Source organism: Leucopleurus acutus (genome assembly GCF_964270905.1).
Source record: "Leucopleurus acutus genome assembly, chromosome: 2".
In the NCBI taxonomy this organism is placed as follows: domain Eukaryota; kingdom Metazoa; phylum Chordata; class Mammalia; order Artiodactyla; family Delphinidae; genus Leucopleurus; species Leucopleurus acutus.
Genome location: NC_139143.1, coordinates 132,235,357 through 132,258,312, shown reverse-complemented (window position 1 = coordinate 132,258,312; position 22,956 = coordinate 132,235,357). Strand labels below are relative to the sequence as shown.

At 34.8% G+C, this 22,956-nt stretch overlaps 1 protein-coding gene across 3 annotated transcripts; it reads right to left on the bottom strand.

Annotated features, from left to right (window-relative positions):
• Positions 1–534: 534 nt before the first annotated feature.
• On the bottom strand, positions 535–21,789 carry ZRANB2 (zinc finger RANBP2-type containing 2). 3 transcript variants are annotated; one of them, XM_082834610.1, is made up of 11 exons: positions 21,710–21,789; positions 19,212–19,264; positions 19,013–19,121; positions 17,887–17,969; positions 12,523–12,599; positions 12,089–12,223; positions 10,758–10,927; positions 9,121–9,207; positions 7,003–7,161; positions 5,875–5,948; positions 535–5,355 (listed from the first exon to the last, which is right to left on the bottom strand). In XM_082834610.1, the coding sequence occupies exons 1-10, from the start codon at positions 21,763–21,765 to the stop codon at positions 5,915–5,917; spliced, it is 963 nt and encodes a 320-aa protein (XP_082690736.1). In that variant the 5' UTR covers positions 21,766–21,789; the 3' UTR covers positions 535–5,355; positions 5,875–5,914. The 3 variants fall into 3 exon arrangements, with proteins under 3 accessions (XP_082690736.1, XP_082690735.1, XP_082690734.1); XM_082834609.1 differs by lacking the exon at positions 5,875–5,948; XM_082834608.1 differs by lacking the exon at positions 5,875–5,948 and having other exon boundaries at positions 19,013–19,264.
• Positions 21,790–22,956: the final 1,167 nt, after the last annotated feature.

The following is a 22,956-nucleotide window of genomic DNA, read 5'->3' as shown; positions in this document are numbered from 1 at the left end:
AGATATTGACACCCTTGCCAAACACCAAGTGCTTGCTGTGAGAGAACACTGAAAGGGCCAGAAATACTGGGTAAGGCCTTTCAAGAAATTCACCTAATTCCTATGGAAACTCAGGAACCAGGGACGGCATCCTAGTGTTCTGAATTGTCATGAAGGCCAAGTGAAAAAGGGATGGTAATGAGGAGTGTGCAGGGCATTTCAGGCATAGGAAGCCTGTACGTGGATGAAAATCTATCACAAGTAGTTCAGCATGGCTCATGTGGCTAGCTATATAGGCTATGTGCCCAAGCTTGCTGGAATTGACAGGGCTGGGGGAAGGGACGGTGACACAAAGGATTTCAGTTTAATCCTGAAACCCATAGGAAAGATGTTAAGCAAGGAAATTACATGAACAGAAACTGCTTGTTAATAAGACCACTCTGGTATGAGTAATGAAAGGATCACTGCTTGGTTAAATAGCATTTAGCAAATACTGTGAAAAACCTACTATATATGCCAGACAGGACTGGAGGCCAAATGACCATTTAGGAGGCAACTGTAGTTATCTTAGCCCATAAACCAAAGCAGTGATAGTAGTAATGGAGCAGTGCAGGCTTGAGGGTTAAGAACTATCGATTCTGGGGTAAATCAGATTTATTTGGTATGGAGTTGGGAGGCAAAAGAGAAATCTAAGAGGATCCCCAAAGTCACTGATAATGGTGTTTATCGATGTGAAATATACTAGTTTTGATGGAGAGATTGCATGGGGAGAATTTAGGTATGGTGGAATTGTTTGATATTTAAAAGGAGATACACAGTAGGCAGTGAGAGAAATGGATCTGGTGCTGTAGAAAGGAGTAAGTAGGAAATAAACATTTGAGTATTAGTATATATGAAATAACTGAAAACATTAAGTAGGGAGTGAAATTAATAGCCAATATTTGCTGTATACTTGTGTGCAAGGCATAACGATGTCCAAGGTCATACAGGTACCATGATGTAAAAATTCAAATCTGGTTCTTTGACTCCAGGGGAGTCAAAGAAATTAAAGCTCACCTTATTCATCAATAAACTTGTCCTTCAAGACTGCTCAAGTCAATTCCTTAAGAGTTTGCCTCTTCATTCAGACAAGACTGATTTTTTTTCCCACTTTAGCAGACTTCATTTCTACCATGAAGTATTTTTATAAGAGCACTCCCCCACTAGATTTGAGATTATGCGAAAGGGGTTGTCATATATATATTTTAGCTTCAAACCCCAGGTCTTCTTATTCTCTTGGATAATGCTGTATAGCATTCTTCATCTTAGATACACTTTAATCATTCATTTATGTATTTAGGAAGTTACCAGTTATTGTAAATATTTTTCTTATGCTAGTACCTTTTATTTTGCTAAATACAGGCATTTGGGAACTATGAGTTATCACACGTTCATCTTTTATCTGTGTGCAATGCTTCAACACCCTCTACCCTCCTGTAAATATCCATGTGGTTCAATGTGGCTGGGGAAAAAAAAAAAACTGTGTTTACTGGTCACTCTCAGTGACTATAAACTTGGCTCTAATGCTACCTGGATTCATCCTTCCTGATACTATAAGGTCAAAGCTATCATTACTACCACCACCACAGGTCTAGATTCTATTCCCTCACCTACTTGATGATAAACCTCCCTCTTCAACAATTCTTCCTTTCCTTCCTTCCATTATATTGGAGAATGGAGGCATGTCAAAGGACTCTCAACGGCCAAAGCTGGGAACAGTTTGAGCAATAAAACAACATAGCATTGAACTTTCACTTAAAGGATAAATATGTGGAAGTCCATACAGATGTAAATAAATAGGAGACAAATCTTTGTAACAGAGGAATTACAAATATGAGTAGACAGCCTTCCCCCACAGGAGGTAGAGTTGAATTCTCCCTATCCCTACTCTGAAGGTGGGCTATACTTAGTAACTTGCTTCCAAAGAATGGAATAAATTAAGGGAAAAAAATGAACTACAATGGTGATTTCAGGCAATTCCTACCTTAATCAAGTGATGAAGGTTAACATCCCCGGTGATGTCATATGAATATCATGTATCCCTGACATGATGTAGTGAGAAGGGCACTTTTCCTCTGTGGTATTTGCTTTAAAAACCAACAACTCCAGTCTAATCACAAGAAAAACCAGACAAACTCAAAATGAGGGACATTCTAAAGTATACCCAGCCAGTACTCCTCATGACTGTCAAAGTCATCAAAAGCAAGGAAAGAATGAAAAACTGTCAGACCAGAGGAGACTGGAGAAATGTGACAAAAAAGTGTAATATGGTATCCTGGATTAGAGTAATAGAAAAATGCTGATATTCAAACAAAATCTGGATTGTAAGTAACAGTAATACATGAATGTTGGTTTCTTAGTTTTGACAAAATCACAGGGTAATACGCTAACCATGGTGGAAACTCGGTGGGAGTATATGGGAACTCTCCATACAACCTTTGCAACTTTCCTGTATATTTAAAGATATTTCAAAATAGTATGCCTGTCTACCAATCTACCTACCTATAAATGACTGAAATTAACACCTTCTTACTAAATCAGATTAAAAAACATCTGACCATTTTGGCTTAACATTTATCTTCTCAAACATGTTATTTGGTTGTTACTAGAGGTAATACTGAAATCTGCCATCAGACTTGGGGTTGAATCCCCATTATGCTACTCCTATGGCTCCCTTGGGCAAGTTTTTAATTTCCTTAAACTGTAATCTTCCTTTTTGTAAAACAGGGGATGATATACTATAGTGTATAAAGGTGACAGGAAGAATTAGCCTGCAAATCACTATTATATACCTTAAATTGTCTTTAAATTAAAACTCTCCACTGTTTTCCAGAAATAAAACTATTTCCAGTTCAGGAAAGCTATAATGCTATTTCTATTAAAAAACAAAACAACTAACGATTATGTCAAAATTGTTAGGTGGGGCAGAGGGAGAAATTCCCTACCTTCTCACCAGCATCTACAACACTAGCTGTGGATGCCAAATATCAAGAAGACATGAGAAAAAAAAAAAAAAATCAAAGATTAGTTTTACCTTGGTAAGTATGCCTAGAGATGGTCTTATGCTTAGAGCTTGCTCTGAACTTGAACATTTGTTATCAGATACCAACCATTCAATGTTGTTTAGATGAAGGATTCTACATGGAAATTTAAGAACCCTTGGCAGTTAAAAGGGATACTTGTTGAGTGCTATAAAGTGACAGTTTTAATGGAAGCACACTATGGCATGTTTTTTGCCACATGGAATAAGGTTATGTTCTGGTATAAAATATTCAACTAATTTGGGTACTCTTCTGTTTAAAAAAGTCACAAAAATTGTTCAGTGCCCAAGGTTATAGTGATCATGGCTTTGGAATGTTTTAAACCAAGCATTCATATATAAAAATAAGGTGACCTTACATAAAGGGTAAGTGAATACAGGGAGTTTAAGATGCACAATCAAAAAACAAACCAGACTGTAAATAGCTTAAAAATGAACATTAAATCAGAGCTTAAAAATTCTAATTTATTTCTAACAAACACCACTTGATGCTCGACTCACAAGCTTTATTTACATTTGTCTACAGCATCATTTCCTTACGAAATGAACTAGTACAGCTTAGTTAAACCAAATAAAATCATAATCATTTGAATTGTCTGTAAACTACTATTAGCTAAATTTATAACCTTGCATTTACTTATTAGTACAGCCAAAGTTTTAAATACAGAAAGCACAAGAATAAACCAACGATAACATGTAGAATCTAGAAGATCATATGGGCAATTTAGAAGGTGGACTTTCAAGAAGTCTGAGGCACAATTACAAGAGAGTAAAGTTCTTGTGCAACCTACAGTAAATGTAGCAAAGAAAATTTTAAGACATAAAAAAAGCAGGGGAAGTTCATTGTAAAAATATTATCAAAATATTTCTACTTAAGCTATTTCGCTTTCATCTTTAGATGAGTTGAAGAGAAAAATCACTCGTTTCAAAATAAAAAAACAAATATCATTTTGCTCTGTCTACTAAGTACCTTAAAACATTTTAATTTTTAGTTGCAGTAGACATTAATATTATGGAAACACAAACAAACCCCCCACCCAAAACAAAAAATGTGGATACTGATCCCCATGACAAAAAGTTCCCAAGCACAATTGTCAACTTCCCTTAATATACTTACCTTGCATTGTCACTGAAGATACTGTTAAGAGAAACCATTTTTAAAACCAGAAGACAGAACAGAGCTCAAATGACCAGATTTTAATTTTGAGAAATAAACCTTGAAAGTATTTTAAGCCATAAGTAATTTCAAGTGAATAGGAACAATTATTTCTGCTTATGTCATGAGGAAATAAGCTTTCATCTTTAACTCAGAAGAAAATTTTATGCAATGTGTTTAAAATTAAACATCTCAAAGCAAATGTTCACTTAAATTCACAATGTCTGTTGGTCTTTCACCCAAAGAGAAATATACTTCAAAAACTTTCTTCAATTTGTTCCTCATTAACTATGATTTAACTGTCTACCCTATAATGTGATAACTAGATTTTTAAAGGATATCACACAAAGCTCCTAAAAATATTAAACATTTTAAAGTAAGATGTTTTTCTCATCAACCATATTAGTAGAGATGAACTGTTTGGCATTCTTGCTCCAAATTACGTGTCAGGAAAGGAGAAATAAACACCTTTCTCCTCTCCAATTCACAAAACTTTTCTGTATTAAACTTGGTGGTGCAAAAAGTAAAACTGGATAAAAGAGAAACAACGATTCTAAGGCACCCTTAAAATAGGGAATTTTAAAATAAAGAAATTTCCAGTTGACTGTTTTACAACTAGTTAATAAGAATCACTTCGACATAGGTTAACATAAACAGGTTGACTCTTTTTCCCGGATTAACATAAACAGATTGTTTCCAACTACTTTACCACAGTCTTGCTTCCATGCCAAAAGTCCAGACAAGCCTAGGTAATGCTCATATTTGGAGATGAGAAAAACAAGAGTTCAAATTAAAAAACAAAGTACTTTGTTATAGCTGAGATGGTTTTAAATGAAGCAAATGGTTGTAAATAACGAATGATAAACAAAGCATCTATTTTGGGACATTATGGCTTAAAATACCATTTACTTTTAATTTCACAAATAAACACAGCTGTATTGTTCTGAAAAGCAATGAAAGGCATGCACCTCTACTAGTAGATTTAGCACTTCTGACCAAGTAAGACACCAACTTCTTAAAAAATATGCTTCATGCACTGTACTTTTTTTTTTTTTTTAAGATGTAAATTTTAATTCATTATTTCTTTTTTGAACTTGAACGGGAACCAGAATGGGATGATCCAGAAGGTGACCTGTGGTGCCTGTAAGACATAATGGAGAAAGCAGGTAATCTGGTAAGCTGGAGCTGAATATCAGCATTTGTAAAACTTTGAGAATATGAAAAATTAAACCTCATTACACTGGTAAGAGGAATAATTAAAATCTGAGATATAAACTTATACACATAAAATTAACTAGTACTTAGACCTTGGATATGAGCCCAGTAGCAGTGCAATCATAATTTAAAAATCTCTCGATATAGCCACCTCTCAATTATTTAAGGTAATGAAAGAAAGCCTTGCAAAATTGTATAAAACTACAGATTAATACAACAAAGACATATAAACTTGGTGATGGCAGCGTGACTTAATCGTTCTCTGTGATACACTGTATATAATGTGGTAAGTCTATATGTAAAATAGATATAGCAAGGCTTCTGTGTATGCAAATATATATCCATAAATAATTATGTTTTGGAAATCTAGGTCACACAAGATGATTGTACAATTAGTTACAGGATTATATTCATGCAGCTAATATGAATAAGGCAATATATCAACCTGGGTAAAGTAGTGGTGTTCCGAGGGGTTGGCCCTGGGCTCAGGGTTGTTTAGTGTTTTCACCAATCACCTGGCTTATGGAATAGAGAACATGTTCATTAAGTTTAGATGACAACAAACTAGGGGGATTATATGTGGCTAAGATAAAAATTTGCAGACGTGGAAAAAAAGCAACAGAATGAGTTTCATTGAAGTATGGAGTAATTTTCTTACAAAGGAACAAATGCACAGAAATGAGACTACTTGTGTGTAACCTTAACATCTAAACTCCAAAATGGGAAGATGCAAAACCAGTCATTATGTACAAGGAGAGGTAATCCTAGCACTGAACACAGCAAAAATCAGATTTTATCTAATCCTTACTTTCACAAGCTGAAAGGATATAAAAATTTGTAAAGATTATTAAGGAAGCCATTAAAATGACTATGTAGACATTGAGAACCAAGAGAAAAATAATAAATCCGAATAATTAGCCTGCTGCAGAAAAGGCTGACAGATGACACACTTTCCCACTTTTAAAAATGTCAACACAGATAAAGTAATCTAGTAAAGGTCTTTCTCTACAAAAAAAAAAGATTTGGACTGAAAGATGAAAAATGTATTAGCTACAAGAACAATTTCCTTATAAAGGGCATGAAACAATAATTTGTTGTGGAAATGCATTGATACATATTTAAATTAGGACAGATTTCCAATGATCTGTAATAGTTAATTTTCTTATTAGATGCCCTAGAATCCTACGGTTTCTAATATTTAATGTAAAATCAAGAGCATAAATTAATACCGATAAAAATCAACCTCTAAATTACGTCAACACACAGCTTCTGAATTAAAATCTGAAGAGACAGAAATAACCGAGAGTTGGCTATAATAATTATATATGAAAATAAAAATTTAAACAAAATGATCAAATAGTGGAAGAGAGTGGTTTGATCTTTTCTAAACAACCTGATCAAAGAACAAAGGATAAACAAAGTAATTATCTGTTTTTTGAAGTCCAAAGTTGAAAAGAATAATTTGAAGTGGGAACGAAGGAGATAACGAAAATCTAATCCTTGACTGAGAAGTTCAGTTACTCTATTAAACACACTTAAGAACACCCATTCTTATTTCTACAGAAACCCAAACCTTTCAGGTGACCGTGATCTTGTTCGTCTTTTTTTGCGATCACCAGATGAAGAAGATCTAGAACGACTTCTCTTTCTGTTCCTCTCAGGAGAAGATGATGAACTTGAGTAAGATCTTTTTCGTGGGGAAGAAGAGCCCCTGTGGGACCTGGAGCTGGATCTTCATTGATTGAGAAACAAATCAAACATTTCATTAAAAGAAGAAGTCAGGCAGACGGTTTAGTTAATAGCTCCAAAAATAAACAAACAGAATTTATAACTATAAAAATTTTATAAGGAAGAATACTTACTGCTTACTCAACAGAAGACCTCTGGTTCAACCATGAAATAATTCTACTTAAACAATTTACTTTAATTTCATCACTTTAAAAAATTCTAAGATAAGTGCTCATTACTTACAATTAAAAACCAGCTTAATGTATTAAAGTAGAATTAAATACTTCTTTTAAAATTTAAGGCTTTCATTTTAAAGTATACATAAATAGCAAAGCTAACAGGTGGGCATTTGCATGACTTTATGTCTAGAAACTACATCCTTCCATTTGGGGAAAAAATATGTATCATACAACTTCCGGAGGAAAGTAAGCATAACAATTTGCTGTGGAATTATGCAACTTATTAGTTAAGCTGCTGTAGAAAAAGCAGGGATAGGGGAACAAAATGACAAAGAACAGTAGCTATTAAATTGCTAAGTATTCAAAGGAAAATAAAATGAATAACTTTAAAACTTGATTTATATTAACAATATTTATTTTTATGAAGGATTACTATCCATGAAGTATGAAGTGTTGACATTCACATGTTTCAGGCAGAGGTAAATGCACAAATGTTTAAATACAATTTTTTTCTTCATTTACATTTTTTGGTTGAAGTAATTTAGCTCAAACTTCCCAAAAAATTCACCTTTGGGCTTAAAATAAAATCAGAAAGCCCAAAAGGAGAATTCTTTGGAAAGTTATAAGCAATGAAAAAAATGTTTGAAAAGAATTATGAAGGCTGTTCTGTAAACCTTAATTAAAGTGCTTCCCAAAGGGAACTAGGACTTAAGGATCTTCACCTAAGAAGCACTCAAATAAAAGAAATGAAACATTGATAATACATAATAATAACAATAATCTCACTTGCTCTCTATTTTGTATTGGCTTAATACAAGTGTGCATATCATTCTTTTCTCCTTAATGTTCTCAAATTACAGTTGCCCTCTAATGCTACAGATTGGCTCTAAAATAAGCTATTAAGCAATTATTTTTACCAAAATAGCTACCACTACACTTCAGTGTAGTTCCACACAAGTGGAATTTTCGTTGTTCTCTTATTCATGTTAGCTGCCTTTAATAGATAAACAAATTAAATTAAAAAGAAAGGCAGTATATTTTGACCAAGACTAGAAAAAACTTCAAGAGACTAAAAACTAGTTTCTCACTTGCTTCTCTACAGATTTTTTTCCCTCTGCAGGTCTAACTAAATGCAACCTGAAGTTAACAAGAATGCTTACTTTAAGATCACATCCTACTTAGACTAACCAACCAAACTTCTTGATTTAATTTGTGGAATTTAAGAAGTGTCTATATTTCTTACATACTATACATACTGTGTACAATATTCTGTGTTATATTACAGATAAATGAAAATAAAACCCTCCAGAAACTTCATCTAATATAAATGACAAAATTGTTTCTATAAATATTTAAACAATTGCCATGCAAAACAAAATTTGTTTTGAGGCAGTTCTTTTTCTTCCTTTTAAAATATGGAGTAAACTTTTTATTTGCATATCTCAATTTATTTTAACTACTACTGCAAAATAACTTTAATGAACAGACATTTGGTGATAAAACTTGGCTCCATCTTCCTACTTCATCACAGTTTAGCACAAAAATAGCAAACCTTGCATAATGCAAAATAACCATGTTAATTCAATCATGGGAATGTCTTGGCACACTGCTGGCAATGGAAACGTCTCACGGTGAGAAAATTAAGCTGAGGCAAGTGCATTAGTTTTCTAATGCTAAAATAAAATTGACAAGTAGAAGCAAAATAAGAGGAAAAAAAGCAACGCCTTCTGCAGCCTTTAAATATTTTTTCTCTCTGCTTTACAGAGAGAAGCTACCTCATTCACCTTGATTTCGACCCACGAGATCTCGAACGTTCTCTGGAACTGGAACGAGATCTTGACTGCGAACTGGAAGAACTTCTTGAACGGGACCTGGAACAACATGGAAGGATTTTTTTTTTCCAGGACCATTTAATTAAGCTTTGTGATACGAACACTGAAAGAAAAATATGTATTAGAATTCATTTTCATATAGTAAGAATACTATTTGGGACATATATTTTCAAAATACAGTATTTTAAGGTTTATTTTAAACTTTTATTCTGTATTAATACTTATGTCAAAACTTAAGGTAATAATTTTTGAAAATAATCAACTATTACTTTCCAAGTTTGACAAAACTTCTCTAAAAATCATTCGAGATTGTACAAATAAAAACGTCCAGCATTATCACTTTATTAACACTGAATACTTTATATGTTCACAAATATTTAGAAGTATCCCGGGACTTACACATCCAGAAATACTGGATGTTGCAGTTTATATTTAACTTCTGTGAAATATTTCCATCAATTTCCCTTTTCCAATTTAAAAATCCCTCTATTTTCTTAGTCACTATCTAGCATAAAGCTTAAATGTTGATATGTGTACATTTTTAAATCCACAGGTTTTTCTGTCTACTCAAAGGTTAGAGAATTAAAGAGAAACTACATTGACAATCCTGTCACTGTTTTACGTAATTATATTACTGAAAAATGACATAGGGGAGATATGGTCCATTTGAATTTAAAAAGTCAAGAAATGAAATAAATTTCATTTAATTTATATACTTAATTTGTCCCTGAAAATAATAATCTGCAGAAAAACAATAATTTTTACCTTAAAATTATCTTTATAATCACTCTTTTAAATTTTCAGGCTTTACAGTACTCAATTAACAATTATCTAATTATTAATTACTCAATTAGCTAATATTTTATTCCCCAATACAGTTAAAATTCATTGCACATAGTTTCACTTAACTAAATAGTTCTTCAAGGGAAGATTGCTTACATAAGGTATTGCTTTTTCTCAACCAAAACTTCATTTTTATTGTCAACTGCACAATGAGGGACTTTTCAATTAAAACTTTACATTACTAACAAAATAATATTCAAGTACAACACAAATTAAATCTTCTGATTTATTCCTGGACAGCTCTAAAGTATAAGCATTAAGATAATAGAATACAGATGAATTTGCTTCTTTATTCAGAACACATATACCAAATAAAACACTGTGTAGTAATAGTAAGCAACAACTTAAATGCCTAGAAAATTTTTGTACTAGTGTTTAAAATCATCAGTGGAAATATAAATCTTCACTTTATTTACGTTAAAATTTCTAAATGTAAACCATCTCCTTAGATAACTCAGTACCACTATATATAATGATTTAATTGAATTTTTAAAGTCTATTTTAATAAAAGGCATGGTGTTAAAATGGAACTAAGGAAGTTTCATATTAAAATTTTGTATTTCTGAAAATACTGGACAATAACTTCATGGCACTAAGACAGAAAAAATTATCTTATAAAAGATGACTTGAATGAAAACTCTGAAATAAAAGGAAAGCTTATTTAGTCAAGAAAAACAAAATTTATAAGTAAAGAAGTTAGATACTGACATTTTGACTGGTGTTACCCTTGACCTGTACCCGTTTACCTGGACCTAGACCTTGAACTGGAGGGGGAGGATGAGCGTGATGAAGATCGTGAATGTGAAGACCGAGACTTTGAGCGACTTCGTCTATTAGATTTCTTTTTATTACTATCTTCTTCTTCACTGGCATCAAGATTATACTTTGAGAGATCAGCATCATCTTCATCCTCATCCTAACGAAAACTCAGAGTCAATTATATTTAGACATTTAGATATCCATGCTATCTAGGAATGATGAATAGTTCTATGTACTGGACATCTCCATATGGATTTATTATATAGCTAACACCTCAGCAAATTCATTCTCAGTCCTGAAATCTGACTACTACATTCCTCACCTCAGCTAAAGAGACTTAATGACTGTCTCAGACAGTTAAAGAAGTAAATGTAGAAGTCATACTTATTTTCTTTTTCATCACAATGTATTTCCAAATGAGCTGTCAAGAATTTTCAGTTTTACTCCCTTAAAAGTTCTTGAATCCAGCTCCCTCAGTCTTAGTTCAGAACTTCATTCTTTAGTATACTACCATAACCTTTTAGGTAGTCTCCCTAACCGCGAATCCATTCTGCCTCCCAAGTATCTCAATATGTTGACAGTCATCACTCTAAAACACAGATCAGATAAATATACCTTATTTGTTTGTTTTTAAAACTTGTTTTGCATTGATTTGTTCAGCTGCATTCAAGGGCATCCTATGCTCAGTCCCCAAAGTACCCTTAATCTGGATCTATTCATCCATAACATTTTACACTCAGGCCCCACAGAAAAAACATCACCAGACCTAATGTGGCTGCTGACCCCCCCACTACATTCTTCCCTCTGCTCTAACCACACTAGCCTATGTATGATTTTTTGGATGGTGCTGGCTTGTTTCCTGCTAGGGGAAACTTTATTTGCTGTCCTCCTTGCCTTAAAAGTGCTCCGACCCCAGCTCTTACAGCAGGCTCCTTCATATCATTCTGTCACTCAAATTTCAGCTCAAATTCCACTGCCTCAGAAATCCCCCAACCACTAAAAACAAAGTAGCTCTTCTAATGCTCTGCTATCACAACATGTATCTACACCACAGTATTGCTATTTAAATTATCTTTCATTTATGCCTTTCCCCCTCTGGAATTTAAGTTCCCTTAAGAGAAGGGTGGTTGTGTCTCAGTCACTTTGTATCTCCGGAGTCAGAATAATGCTTGGCAGAGCAGAAGCTCAAAATCTTTGTGAAAACAAATGATTACATTGGAGAACCCATCTTCACCATGGGCCAAAGGTTGTCAAAGACATTCACATGTTATCCCATAGCCTGAATAAGACAAAGGGGAAATATAAGGAAATAATTTACCTCATCTAATTTATATTTAGAAAGATCTTCATCCTCATCCTCTTCTTCTCCCTCAGATTCTTTATCTTCAACTTCCTTTAAAATAGATGCAGGACCAACTGCCTTCCCTCTGTATTTTTTCTTTTTACGTCCAAACTATAGAAAAAGTTTCATAACACTTCTGTTAGCTGAAACTGTTAATATAAATACTTTTTTTCAAAGAAATTACTTTTATATATTTAGGTTAATGTACATTTTTATGTTGGTTAACATACATTTTTATGTCAGTTATATGTTTTAAATCCATTAGGATTTCCTACAAAATGGTAAGCTGCTGTAAAAGACTCAAAGTGTACTTACAAAAATGAGATACATTTAACAGTTTCCTTTTGCAAGGTATTTTCTAACATGTTTCTCTAAGCTGCTTTCAACCTGCACACTAATGTATAGCTTACCTCATCATATTCACCATCAGATTCTTCTCTTTCTATATATTCAACATTTTCTCTTTCATTAAAACCACCACCATATCCTAAAAAAGGGGGGGCATATACTGTTATAAGAATTCATCAAAGTAACAAAAACATGTCAGAATCACTTACAAGCAATAGAAAAAAAGAAAATCTTATCAAAGACATTTGTCTATCCCTTTAATAAATTACTGGTCTAAAAAAAAAAAAACCACCAAATCACTATAGAGAAGTCTCCAAGTTATATACCATAGCTGGAAAAGTCCCGTGGCTACATTTACAGCTCTTCTCAATTTCAAAATGTCCTATGTGATTTTAGTAATGCATGTAATATGAGTGGAAAACAGCTCCTTAAACCTCTGCTATAACCAACTTTTAAAAGGACTTTCCTCTGTAGTTTATCCTAATTCTTCTGGGAGAAGTGGGTTCAATAAGAACCAACTATCAAATTTTACTGTTTACTAGTTGAAAATGGTCTGAAATCTTTTGATAACTGAAATTTTGCTGGGCTAAAATGTAGCTAGAGCTTGGAAAATTTTTAATTATATAGACAAATATAATGACACAATAAAGGACATCCAAATTGGTTTTAAATACAGTTAAAAGTCACTCAGGTTTTCTGAAGAAGCCAGTAACTTCCCAACTGAAAATACGCTACTAAAAAGCAATCAGGATCAGCAAACCATTATTGTTTGCTGTCACAACTAACATCTACAATTTAGACTGACAGATGGAGATGTGGTTAAAAGTAACATAATCTAACTACCTCATATTTCAGAACAGTACCAGCACACAGAGTGATTCCTGGATTTAATGAACCAGCAAAACGTTAAATAAACTTATAGATAAAAAAGTATTTTTTAAAAATTCAAGATTTGTGACTTTAAATCTGTCAATCACGGACATTAAAAAAAAAAACTCATCACTTACCTTCTCATCATTTCATAAAAGAGCCAGAAACAAATAGTAGAGAGCATGTAATTGCCCCAACAAAATAATGTAATAAAATTAACTTTCTTAAAAAAAAAAAAATCACATTAATACAAAATCCTTCCTTTCTTCACTGTACTTTGTACCAGTGAAAACTGCAATGTATCAGTGTTTATCCTTGGATATCACTTTATATCATCCCTTTTTTCCTCCTCCTCCACCCTGGTTCTGGACACAAAACAGACTCCAACTGTAATACACAAGAATTTCCTTTTGTTTTTATGAATATGATACAAAAGTGAAAAGTGTCTTAAATACCAATAACAACTTTTCCTTGGTAAACTCTTGGCTCTAGTTTTTCAGAGTATCAAATATAAAGAAACAGAAACAAGTACAACTGGGTATATATTCACCTCAAAACAGCTCAAATTCAATGTTAATTCTGGAATATAAACACTGTAGAAAGTTATAATTCAACAATACAACTTCCTGTCTCTACATATATGTTTAATATTATATCAGTATGTCCTGAGACTAAGGTACGAGTTGTTTGATAAACAAATTGTAAGAGATGACTAATAGTAAAGACCTAAACCTTAAAATACTTTGAAGTTGGTGAAAAATTAAGACAAAAATATTCACGGGATCTAGATGGAAAATGATTCACATAAGAAAAAGAAAGAAAAAATACGATACAACAGAATGATTGTTTTTAAGGCCAATGCAGAAAAATGCCTGATAAACTGGACTATTTATATGTGGAAATGTAAACATATTAAAACAATCCTATATTAAAATCCTATTTAAAAGGCTTTTAGTAGAGATCTTTGTTTAGTCAGTAATCTAAAGCTAAAAAATGGTATGGCAAATATGGGGAGCTAAAGAATCAATTATACCAAGATTTAGAAAGTGAACTGTAACTCATATAGGTAGATTTTGCATAGGTATGTAAGTAAAATTACTTTAAAGTGAGTTTGATAGCAAATACAAAGCTATTTTCATGTTCACTCACATAGGCCATAAAAAAGAACCTAAACAATCTGCTAACAATAAAGAGATTATTAAGGTATGCTGTTTGAACCCTTACAACAAATACACCTCACAAACTCTTTCCCTATACGTGGGAAATATAGCTCTATCATAAAAAAAACTTCAGGATCAGTGAGTTAGAGGAATAACTGGCTTATTTATGTGTGTTTCCTTCATTCTACTGGTTTGAAGCTCTTCAGGGAATATTGTAAAAATTGGTCTTCTTGCTTCCACTCTTGCCACTCCTACCCCCTAATTCTTTTTCCATAAACCAGTAATGTTTAAAGAAAATTAGACGTGTCACTCCCTGCTAAAAATCCTTCAGTTACTTCCCATTATATTTAGAATAAAATAAAACTCCTTACCATGATTTACATGGCCTTTGCCTATTTCTGAAGTGATTTCTGGAGCTCCTAGGAATTCATCCAATATGCTAAATTCTTTCAAGTCTCAGGGCCTGATTCACACAAACTGTTTGCTCTTGCTTACAGTGATCTCTCAACTTGCTACTTTCACTTCTTAGCTTAAACATTGCTCTCTCAAAGAAGACTTCATTGATCCTTGCCTTTACATATCTGTTTTGCTCACTCAAGTATCCCCAGCACATGCCCAATGGCCAAAAAATACTTCTTCAATATATTAGTATAGGAAATGCCACAATTCTGGTACCATTTAAAGAATGAGTTTTGCTGTTTTTTTTAAAAGGCTTTATAATACAATTTAGATGACACATGCTATCAAGAACCTCTGTATGTTTTTAGCAAGTGTTAAAATAAAAATCATATCTTAAAATTTGTCTCAAAAAATGAAAAATATGAGCAAGGACCAGTAAAGGATCAAACACAGATTTAAAACTGGCCTGAATTAGGGTTGTGACAATGGAAATGAAGAGAGAAAAGGGGATGAATATAACATGTACTTCAAAGGAAGAACTGATACACTAACTTGAAAATTCTATGATTCTGTATTTTGATTAATTAGTAAACAGAACAAATAGTAAAGAGAAACTAGAGAGCAACAGTATGTATTAGCTCACATCTTCAACAGTGACCAGCAAAAGACAACTACTTATATATGGGGAGATGGGAAAGAGTCAAGACACCGGAATGACAGAAAAAAGATAATGAGTAAAGGAAAGTGAGGTTATCAAACAAACTTTGACAACTTCAGTTGTCAGACTACAGCTCTTGCATTAGTGAAACTTTTAAAGGAGTCACAAAATAGGTCAAAGAGAATGTGAATAAATAAAAGGCTTTTAGGAATTACAATTTTTAAAACTGTTAAAAGATTTTGGACTTTATCCTAAAAGCAATCAAAACGGTTTTACACAAATGGAGTTTTTAGTTTGGAAAAAAAAAACCCTGGCTGCAACTGAGCAGGAAGGGAGTATGTACAGACACCAACAAGATGGCTCTTTTTCCAAGAAACAAGATATAGTGGTATCTCTGCCCAGGGTAATGATGGAAAAGACTTTTGGGGGTACAGGAGAGGTGAAGGAGTTATTAAGAAGGACACCTAAGTTTCTGGTTTATATAACAAGCATATGGTGGGTGGTACTAATCATGAGAAAGAGATCACCAAAAGAGGGCCATGTCCTGGGGGAAAATCATGAATTCAGTTTGGATATAATGAGTTCGACATTTACATGGTGATGCTGAATAGGCAGCTGAATATACAGGTCAAAGAAGTCTGAGCTAGAGACATAAATTTGGTTCTCATTGGTGTGCCAATGCTCACTTAAACTTAGGGCTTAGAAGAAAATGCCTAGAAAATATAGAGCAAAAAAGAGACCTCAGGAATTGGACCTTGAAGAACCCCAACATTCTGCGGCCACGAAAATAAAACCAAAAAGGAGACAGAATAAACAACCAGAGGGGTGTGGGGGGGGGATAGATTAAAAATACAGGGGAGGGCTTCCCTGGTGGCGCAGTGGTTGAGAGTCCGCCTGCTGATGCAGGGGACATGGGTTCGTGCCCCGGTCTGGAAAGATCCCATATGCCATGGAGCGGCTAGGCCCGTGAGCCGTGGCCGCTGAACCTGCCCGTCTGGAGCCTGTGCTCCGCAACGGGAGAGGCCACGACGGTGAGAGGCCCGCATACCGCAAAAAAAAAAAAAAAAAATACAGGGGAAAAAATGTAAACCTTAAAGAGGTAAGGGAAGGAAAAAAAGGGAGACCCTTATTTAAAAGGTCTTAGTCTATACAGAGCATGGAATTGTCTAAAGTCAGAGAGGAAAATAAAACAGGGAAATAGTTTACTAAGTCTAGGTCTGACAAGGTGACTATATATAGAATGGAGCCTTTGATTGTACAAGTTGCTGAATGATAAAATCAGATGTGAAGTACACTGATAATGTGGTTGCACTAACTGATGATAATGGGAAAACTATATTCTATTTAGCAAATATTTTCACCCCACTACTGATAACACACAGATGATAGGTTATTATTTAGGCCAATGATTACCAAACACTATCTGAATCACCTGAAGATTTTTGGGACTCACCCGGAAAGAGCTTTGATAGTTCTGTTTTGGAATCTGGATTTTTAGAGTTTCTCAAATGATTTTAATGTATAGCCAAATTTGATAATTATTGCCTAAACTTTAGACAATTACTTTAAATGGTGCCCCATGCTCTTTTTTGTCATACTAGGATATCAAATGAATTAAAAAAATGGTACTACTCTATCATTACTAATAACAAACATTTAGACCAGCAGAGGAAAGAGTGAGGAATAAAACATTTCTAAAACTATCTTAATGTTGACTACTTGTAAGGATAAGGCCTCCTGATGCTGTACTTTGTAAATTGTGAAATTATCAAACAAAAGATGACTTTGTGGATGAGGGGAAAAAAAACAAGGTAAAAAAAAAAAAGGGCAGGGACTTCCCTGCTAGCGCAGTGGTTAAGAATCTGCCTGCCAATGCAGGGGACACGGGTTTGATCCCTGATCCAGGAAGATCTCACATGCCAAGCAACTGAGCCCGTGCGCCACAACTACTGAGCCTGCGCTCTAGAGCCCGTGAGCCACAACTACTGAGCCCATGCTCTGCAACTACTGAAGCTTGCACACTCTAGGGCCTGCGTGCGGCAAGCACTGAGCCTATGCTCAGCAACTACTGAAGCCCGTGTGCCTAGAGTCTGTGCTCTGCAACAAGAGAAGCCACCGCAATGAGAAGCCCATGCGCCGCAACAAAGAGTAGCCCCCGCTCGCCGCAACTAGAGAAAGCCTGCGTGCAGCAAGGAAGACCCAAAGTGGCGGCCCCCCCTCACAAAAAAAGGGCAGAATAAACAATCTTCATTTACTGTGCTCTTATGAAGTGGTACAATTATTAATTTCAATGTTTAGTTCTTTTAAAATCATTTAGTTGGACTGTGTTTGAATATTACCTGTTCTTTCTTCCAGCTTAGCATACTTTGGAGTATTACACATGTTACACTCTGATCTTCTGGCCCAATTAACATTACTGCAACTTTAAAAGTGAAAAATATCAAATTAGTAGACTATAACGTAAGACAAATAGTAAATTTTTAAAATTTTAAAATAAAAAGTAGAGTGAACTATCATAAAGGAATGTGTACTAAGGATGCTACAAAGAATATGTACCAATGTACGTATTCTGGAGAGAGTATGGTTCCAACAGACTGAACTACTTAAGCAGAGAAGCGAAACCTATACAGCATGAAGACTGCCTTTATCATTTTATGAGAAATCAATGACAAATTATATCTATAGAGAGTCTGCCATCATAGGGGGGAAAAGATACCACTTTAAACAAAAGGTTCTACTAATTTCCCAGTCTCCAAATTCACCTCAAGAGTGAGGTTATACCTTCCAAATAATGTTAAAAAAAATTTGTTTTGCAGAATCAGTTCAAGCACTGGATCCCAAATTCAGCAACTAATCTTGCTGGAAAGTTATCTAATACTAACTTAGTATCTGTAAGACCAGAAATTTGTGTAAGACCCTCTTCTGATTCAGTCTCCTTTCATGTGTATTTGATTCATCTGCTTAACAGAAAAAATGGATATTGGAAAAATCAATACAGCATGTGAAAACCAGAAATATTAAGAAACCTACCTAATTAGGAATAATTATCTACGGTATGCAACTTATGATTCTAAAATTACTGTGCAAACAGGAAAAATAAATTTTGTGGTATATTTCACATTAATGATACAGGCTAAAAGTTTTTGAGATTTTTTTAACAGAAATAGGTTTTAGTGCTTTTAAATACCCTTCTCTCTTTTTTTTTTGAATGTTAGCTCACCTTAAGCATCTGTTTACTGGTATACATAATTCATCTTAGCAACAACTAATATTACCATTAAAAAACAGAATTTAAAAGTTCTTTAAACTATGTCAGATATATACTTAATAATAATCAACAGACCTTTAATTTAAAGGTTACTTTGGCTTGTCAATGTGACTAGTAAGAGTAGGTAATATTAACAAGTAGTGGCTAGATATATATTATTATGGGAAAAAGTGAGGACGATAATTTGAAACACATACGTTTTACACTGCCAGTCATTAGCACTAAACAAGCCTCGGCTCTTTTCTGCAAGTGTCTTTCCTATTTCAGTGCCTCCAGCTTTCATCATCTTAGCCTCAGTTGTTTTCTCTGAAGAATAGAAAAATGAAGTATGAATCTGGGAAAATAAAGAAATGATCTGTATACACAGTCTTAAAGGAAGCTTCCTTAAATGCTTACCTCGACCACATCTATTACAGCTAGTTCTTCTAGCAAAGTTTACATTTCCACATCTGAAAATAAAGTAAAAAAAATTTATACAGACATCTAGTAAACTTATATAATTTAAAAAATCTTATTACACAACTTTTTAATGTGTCCTCCCTATATACCTGGGTCCAGAACTTCTACCACCATCTCTTTTCATGTTAATGTCAATGTTAACAAAAAAAAACCCAAAAACCAACCCTCACAATTTAGGTGGAAAAAATACAAGATTTAAAGTCACAAGTCGAGGATAAGAAACTCCAATCTTTCACTTCCCAATTATGTGATCCTGGTAAGTCACTGAGGATCTCTGTGCCTCAGTGTCCTATTAGCACATATCGTTAATTATAATGAAATCCCCTCACAAAGCTTAAGTGAGATGTGAGTCCACTTGAACAATTACTGATGAAGCACCGGCGGTTCAAAAAAACTTTAAAGTAATTCTTCGTATAGAAAATAAGATTATACAATAAGAATTATAAGAAATACAAAATCCTAAGGGTGAACCAAGGGGGAGAAAATGAGTTAAGTCAAATACAGCTTCACAGATCTTAATAAAATACTCTTGTTAGAAATAGGAGGTGGGATGGTAAAAAACAAAGGGAGGTGGGTTGTACTGACTAAAAATATAAATAGGTTCAATAATTAAAAGAAAACTGAGTTTTGGGGGATATTTATCAACCTCTGAAACCTGGCTGAAAAACTACAACCAATAATCTCAACACATCAAGTAACCTATCACTTTATACTGATATTTAATGAACAAAAACAAAAAACTTACTGGGTTCACTAACATGGTCTTCACAGTGCATCTGCATGTCAGTAAAAGCATGCTAAGTGCTCTGAATAACATGTACAGATTAAATTTTAAAATGCTGATTATTTCTTAGGTGTTATACTAGCATGAAATAAAGTTGTGAAATACAGAATGGACACTAAACTGAAGCACTCCAATTAATTTTTAGGTTGTTTTTTCCCCCCTAAAGAATATCTTTATGACTCCAATAAGCACTGAAAATATATTCCGAAAATGTTTTCTGGATTTATACACATTGTAGAAGTTACCCTGTTCATATATCTGCAACTGAGTTGAAATGCACTCTTACAAAAACCTACCTCAAATATTTGAGTATACTGTCATTAATGACACTGTCAAAAGCACATTATTCTACAAGTAACCAACAACACAAAAGTCACTTGTTTGTTCTATTCAAAATGGTTAGACTTGAGACCCTTCAAGTCATCTTCATCTTTATGCAATCGAGAGCCATCAATTTTTTATGTAAAAAAACATGATGCTTCACTTAAACTGCTTAAAATATGAATAGAAGACAAATGCTGGGGAAATAAGGACTTATTCTCCTTTGACATTTGATTTTAAAACTACTATCCACAGCTATCAATCAGTATTTGCTACATTTTATTGCTCTACACATACAGTCTATGTTATATCACTGTAAAGGAGCTCTTCCACCCTAGGTTTTTTTTTTTTTTTTTTTTTTTTTTAAGCAAAGGTAAATAACCTATTTAAAGTTCCATGATCTATAAGCAATAGGACTGGAATTAAACCTAGGTTTATTTGCTTCAAAGCTTTTACTCTTTACTACCATGAACTCCACATGCTATCTGTGGCTAGCTTAGAGACAAGAAATCAAATTTTTTTTTGGAACGAGTTGTGCATTCCATTTTTCTGACAATTACCTTCCGTAGTAATTTTCATATCTCTCCAAATAGGCAGACCTACTTGAGGACCCGTCAATAAAATAGTACTAACAATTTAATAGAGCACACTGGTTTCAGCAGAGTTACTAAACACGTGCTTCTTTGAAGCAGGCATTCTCCAGGGCTGAGCAGGCAAAAACACAGGCCTCATGTGTTTCGGCTCTAACGAGGCGAAAGGTCCAATTTTTGTGGGGTGATTAAAGGTCATAAAAAAAAAATCAGAATGTCCCCAACCAAAAGAGAATAGTGTTCGGGAGGAAAAAGTATCAACAGTAAGGAAAGTTTAAATTGGAGAAAAAAAAAAAAAGGTGAATTATGAGAAGCAAAAACATGAGTTCAAGAAAGGAACGCTTTCCGCGAACAAGAGTCAAGTTCTGCAGGGAAAAGTCACGTGGAGGAGATCAGACACCGAGGTGGCCACGGTTAGGGAGATATCCTTACCGCTGAAACTTGGTCGGGGGCGGGGGGTGGAGTGTGGGGCAAAAGGGCGGCCATCTCGTTCCCGAAAACGACGGGCTGACTTGGAGAGACATGATCTAGGAGACGCTGGAGACATACTCAAAACAAAGGCTCCCGAAAGACCTCATAGTGAGGAGACTAAGAGCCTCCTTCCCGCCCGGGAGCCGGCAATTCACCGCCTCCACCCGGCTGGTGGTACCAGAGACCGTAAAAACGGAAGATGCCCAGTCGACTCGAGAAAACCTCTACCGATCAACCCCGCTCCAATTCGGGACCCTTCATAAACTCACTTTTTGTCAGGGCAAATCCAGTCACCGTCACTGACTCGGAAATTCTTGGTCGACATCTTGGACGCCGCCACCACAGCCACCCGCAGCTGCGTCTTCACAGGAGGAAGCGGGCCGGGGACTTTGGGCACTCCGGGGCTGTCCCCACGCTGCCTGACTCCTTCCCATCACTGCGACAGGCTTTGACAGTGAGAACACTCGGCCTGGATTGAGTTTGAACGTTATTTTCCATAAAAAGATGCCTGTGAGATTTTTTCCTAGCCGAAAGACTTACAATGCAAATAAATTATCTGAGCTAAACTAACAGGCGCCGCCGGGACAGCCTAGGAAGGAGGCCTCCGTGGCACTAGAAGCCTCGGAGAGACCCCTACAGGCGGGAGGACCCGAAAGGAAAGTACTTCTGTTCAGATGGGCGGAGTTAGGGAGGCGGGGGCGGAAGTGACGGTGATCTGCTGGCAAAGGCGGCTTGCTCTTCCTGCATTAAGAGGGTGAGGTGTATGAGCTCTTCGTGTTTCTGGAGAAGTTATTTTAATAAAGGCTCGAGAACTCTGTTCTGTCACCATGGACACTGGATGTCGTTTAAACACTTATTTTTTGGGGGTACGTAAATAGGTATACCAGATAAGCATTGTACACGTGGAAACCAACCAGCAATTTTGGAACTAGGATATTGCCAGTATTGTTAAAATTACCTGTCTTTTCCCATTCCATTCCCTTGCTTTCCTCCAGAGGTAACACTCTCGTGTATTTTGGGTTTATTCCCTTGCTTTTAAAAATTTAGTTTGTGTACATGTATGTTAACTTTGATAAACGGTTGAGCTTTACAAGGATAGTTTATTGTTATGTAATCGTCTGCAACTTTTTTTCGTTCAGCAATGTGCTTTTAAATCATCCTAGGTTGTTGCATACATTTGTATATAGCTGTACTTAATTTTACTGCTCTACACTGGTAATGTTACTTTGTGTGACAGTTTATCCCTTCTGGTTCACAGGTTTTGTCATTAATTCGGATACAAAAATGCAAGAATTTTTCTAGAGTACAGCATATATCTAGAGACAATGTCTTCATCTACTCTAATTGTAACTGCTTTGAAGTCTTTGGTAATTGTAACATCTTGGTTATCTAGCAGTTGGTAGCTAACATCTTGGTTATCTAGCAGTTGGTAGCTGTTGATTTTTCCTTAAAAGCTGACCGTATTTTTCCAGCTCTTCATATATTGAGAAATTGTGATCCCCTGCCCCTCTGCCGC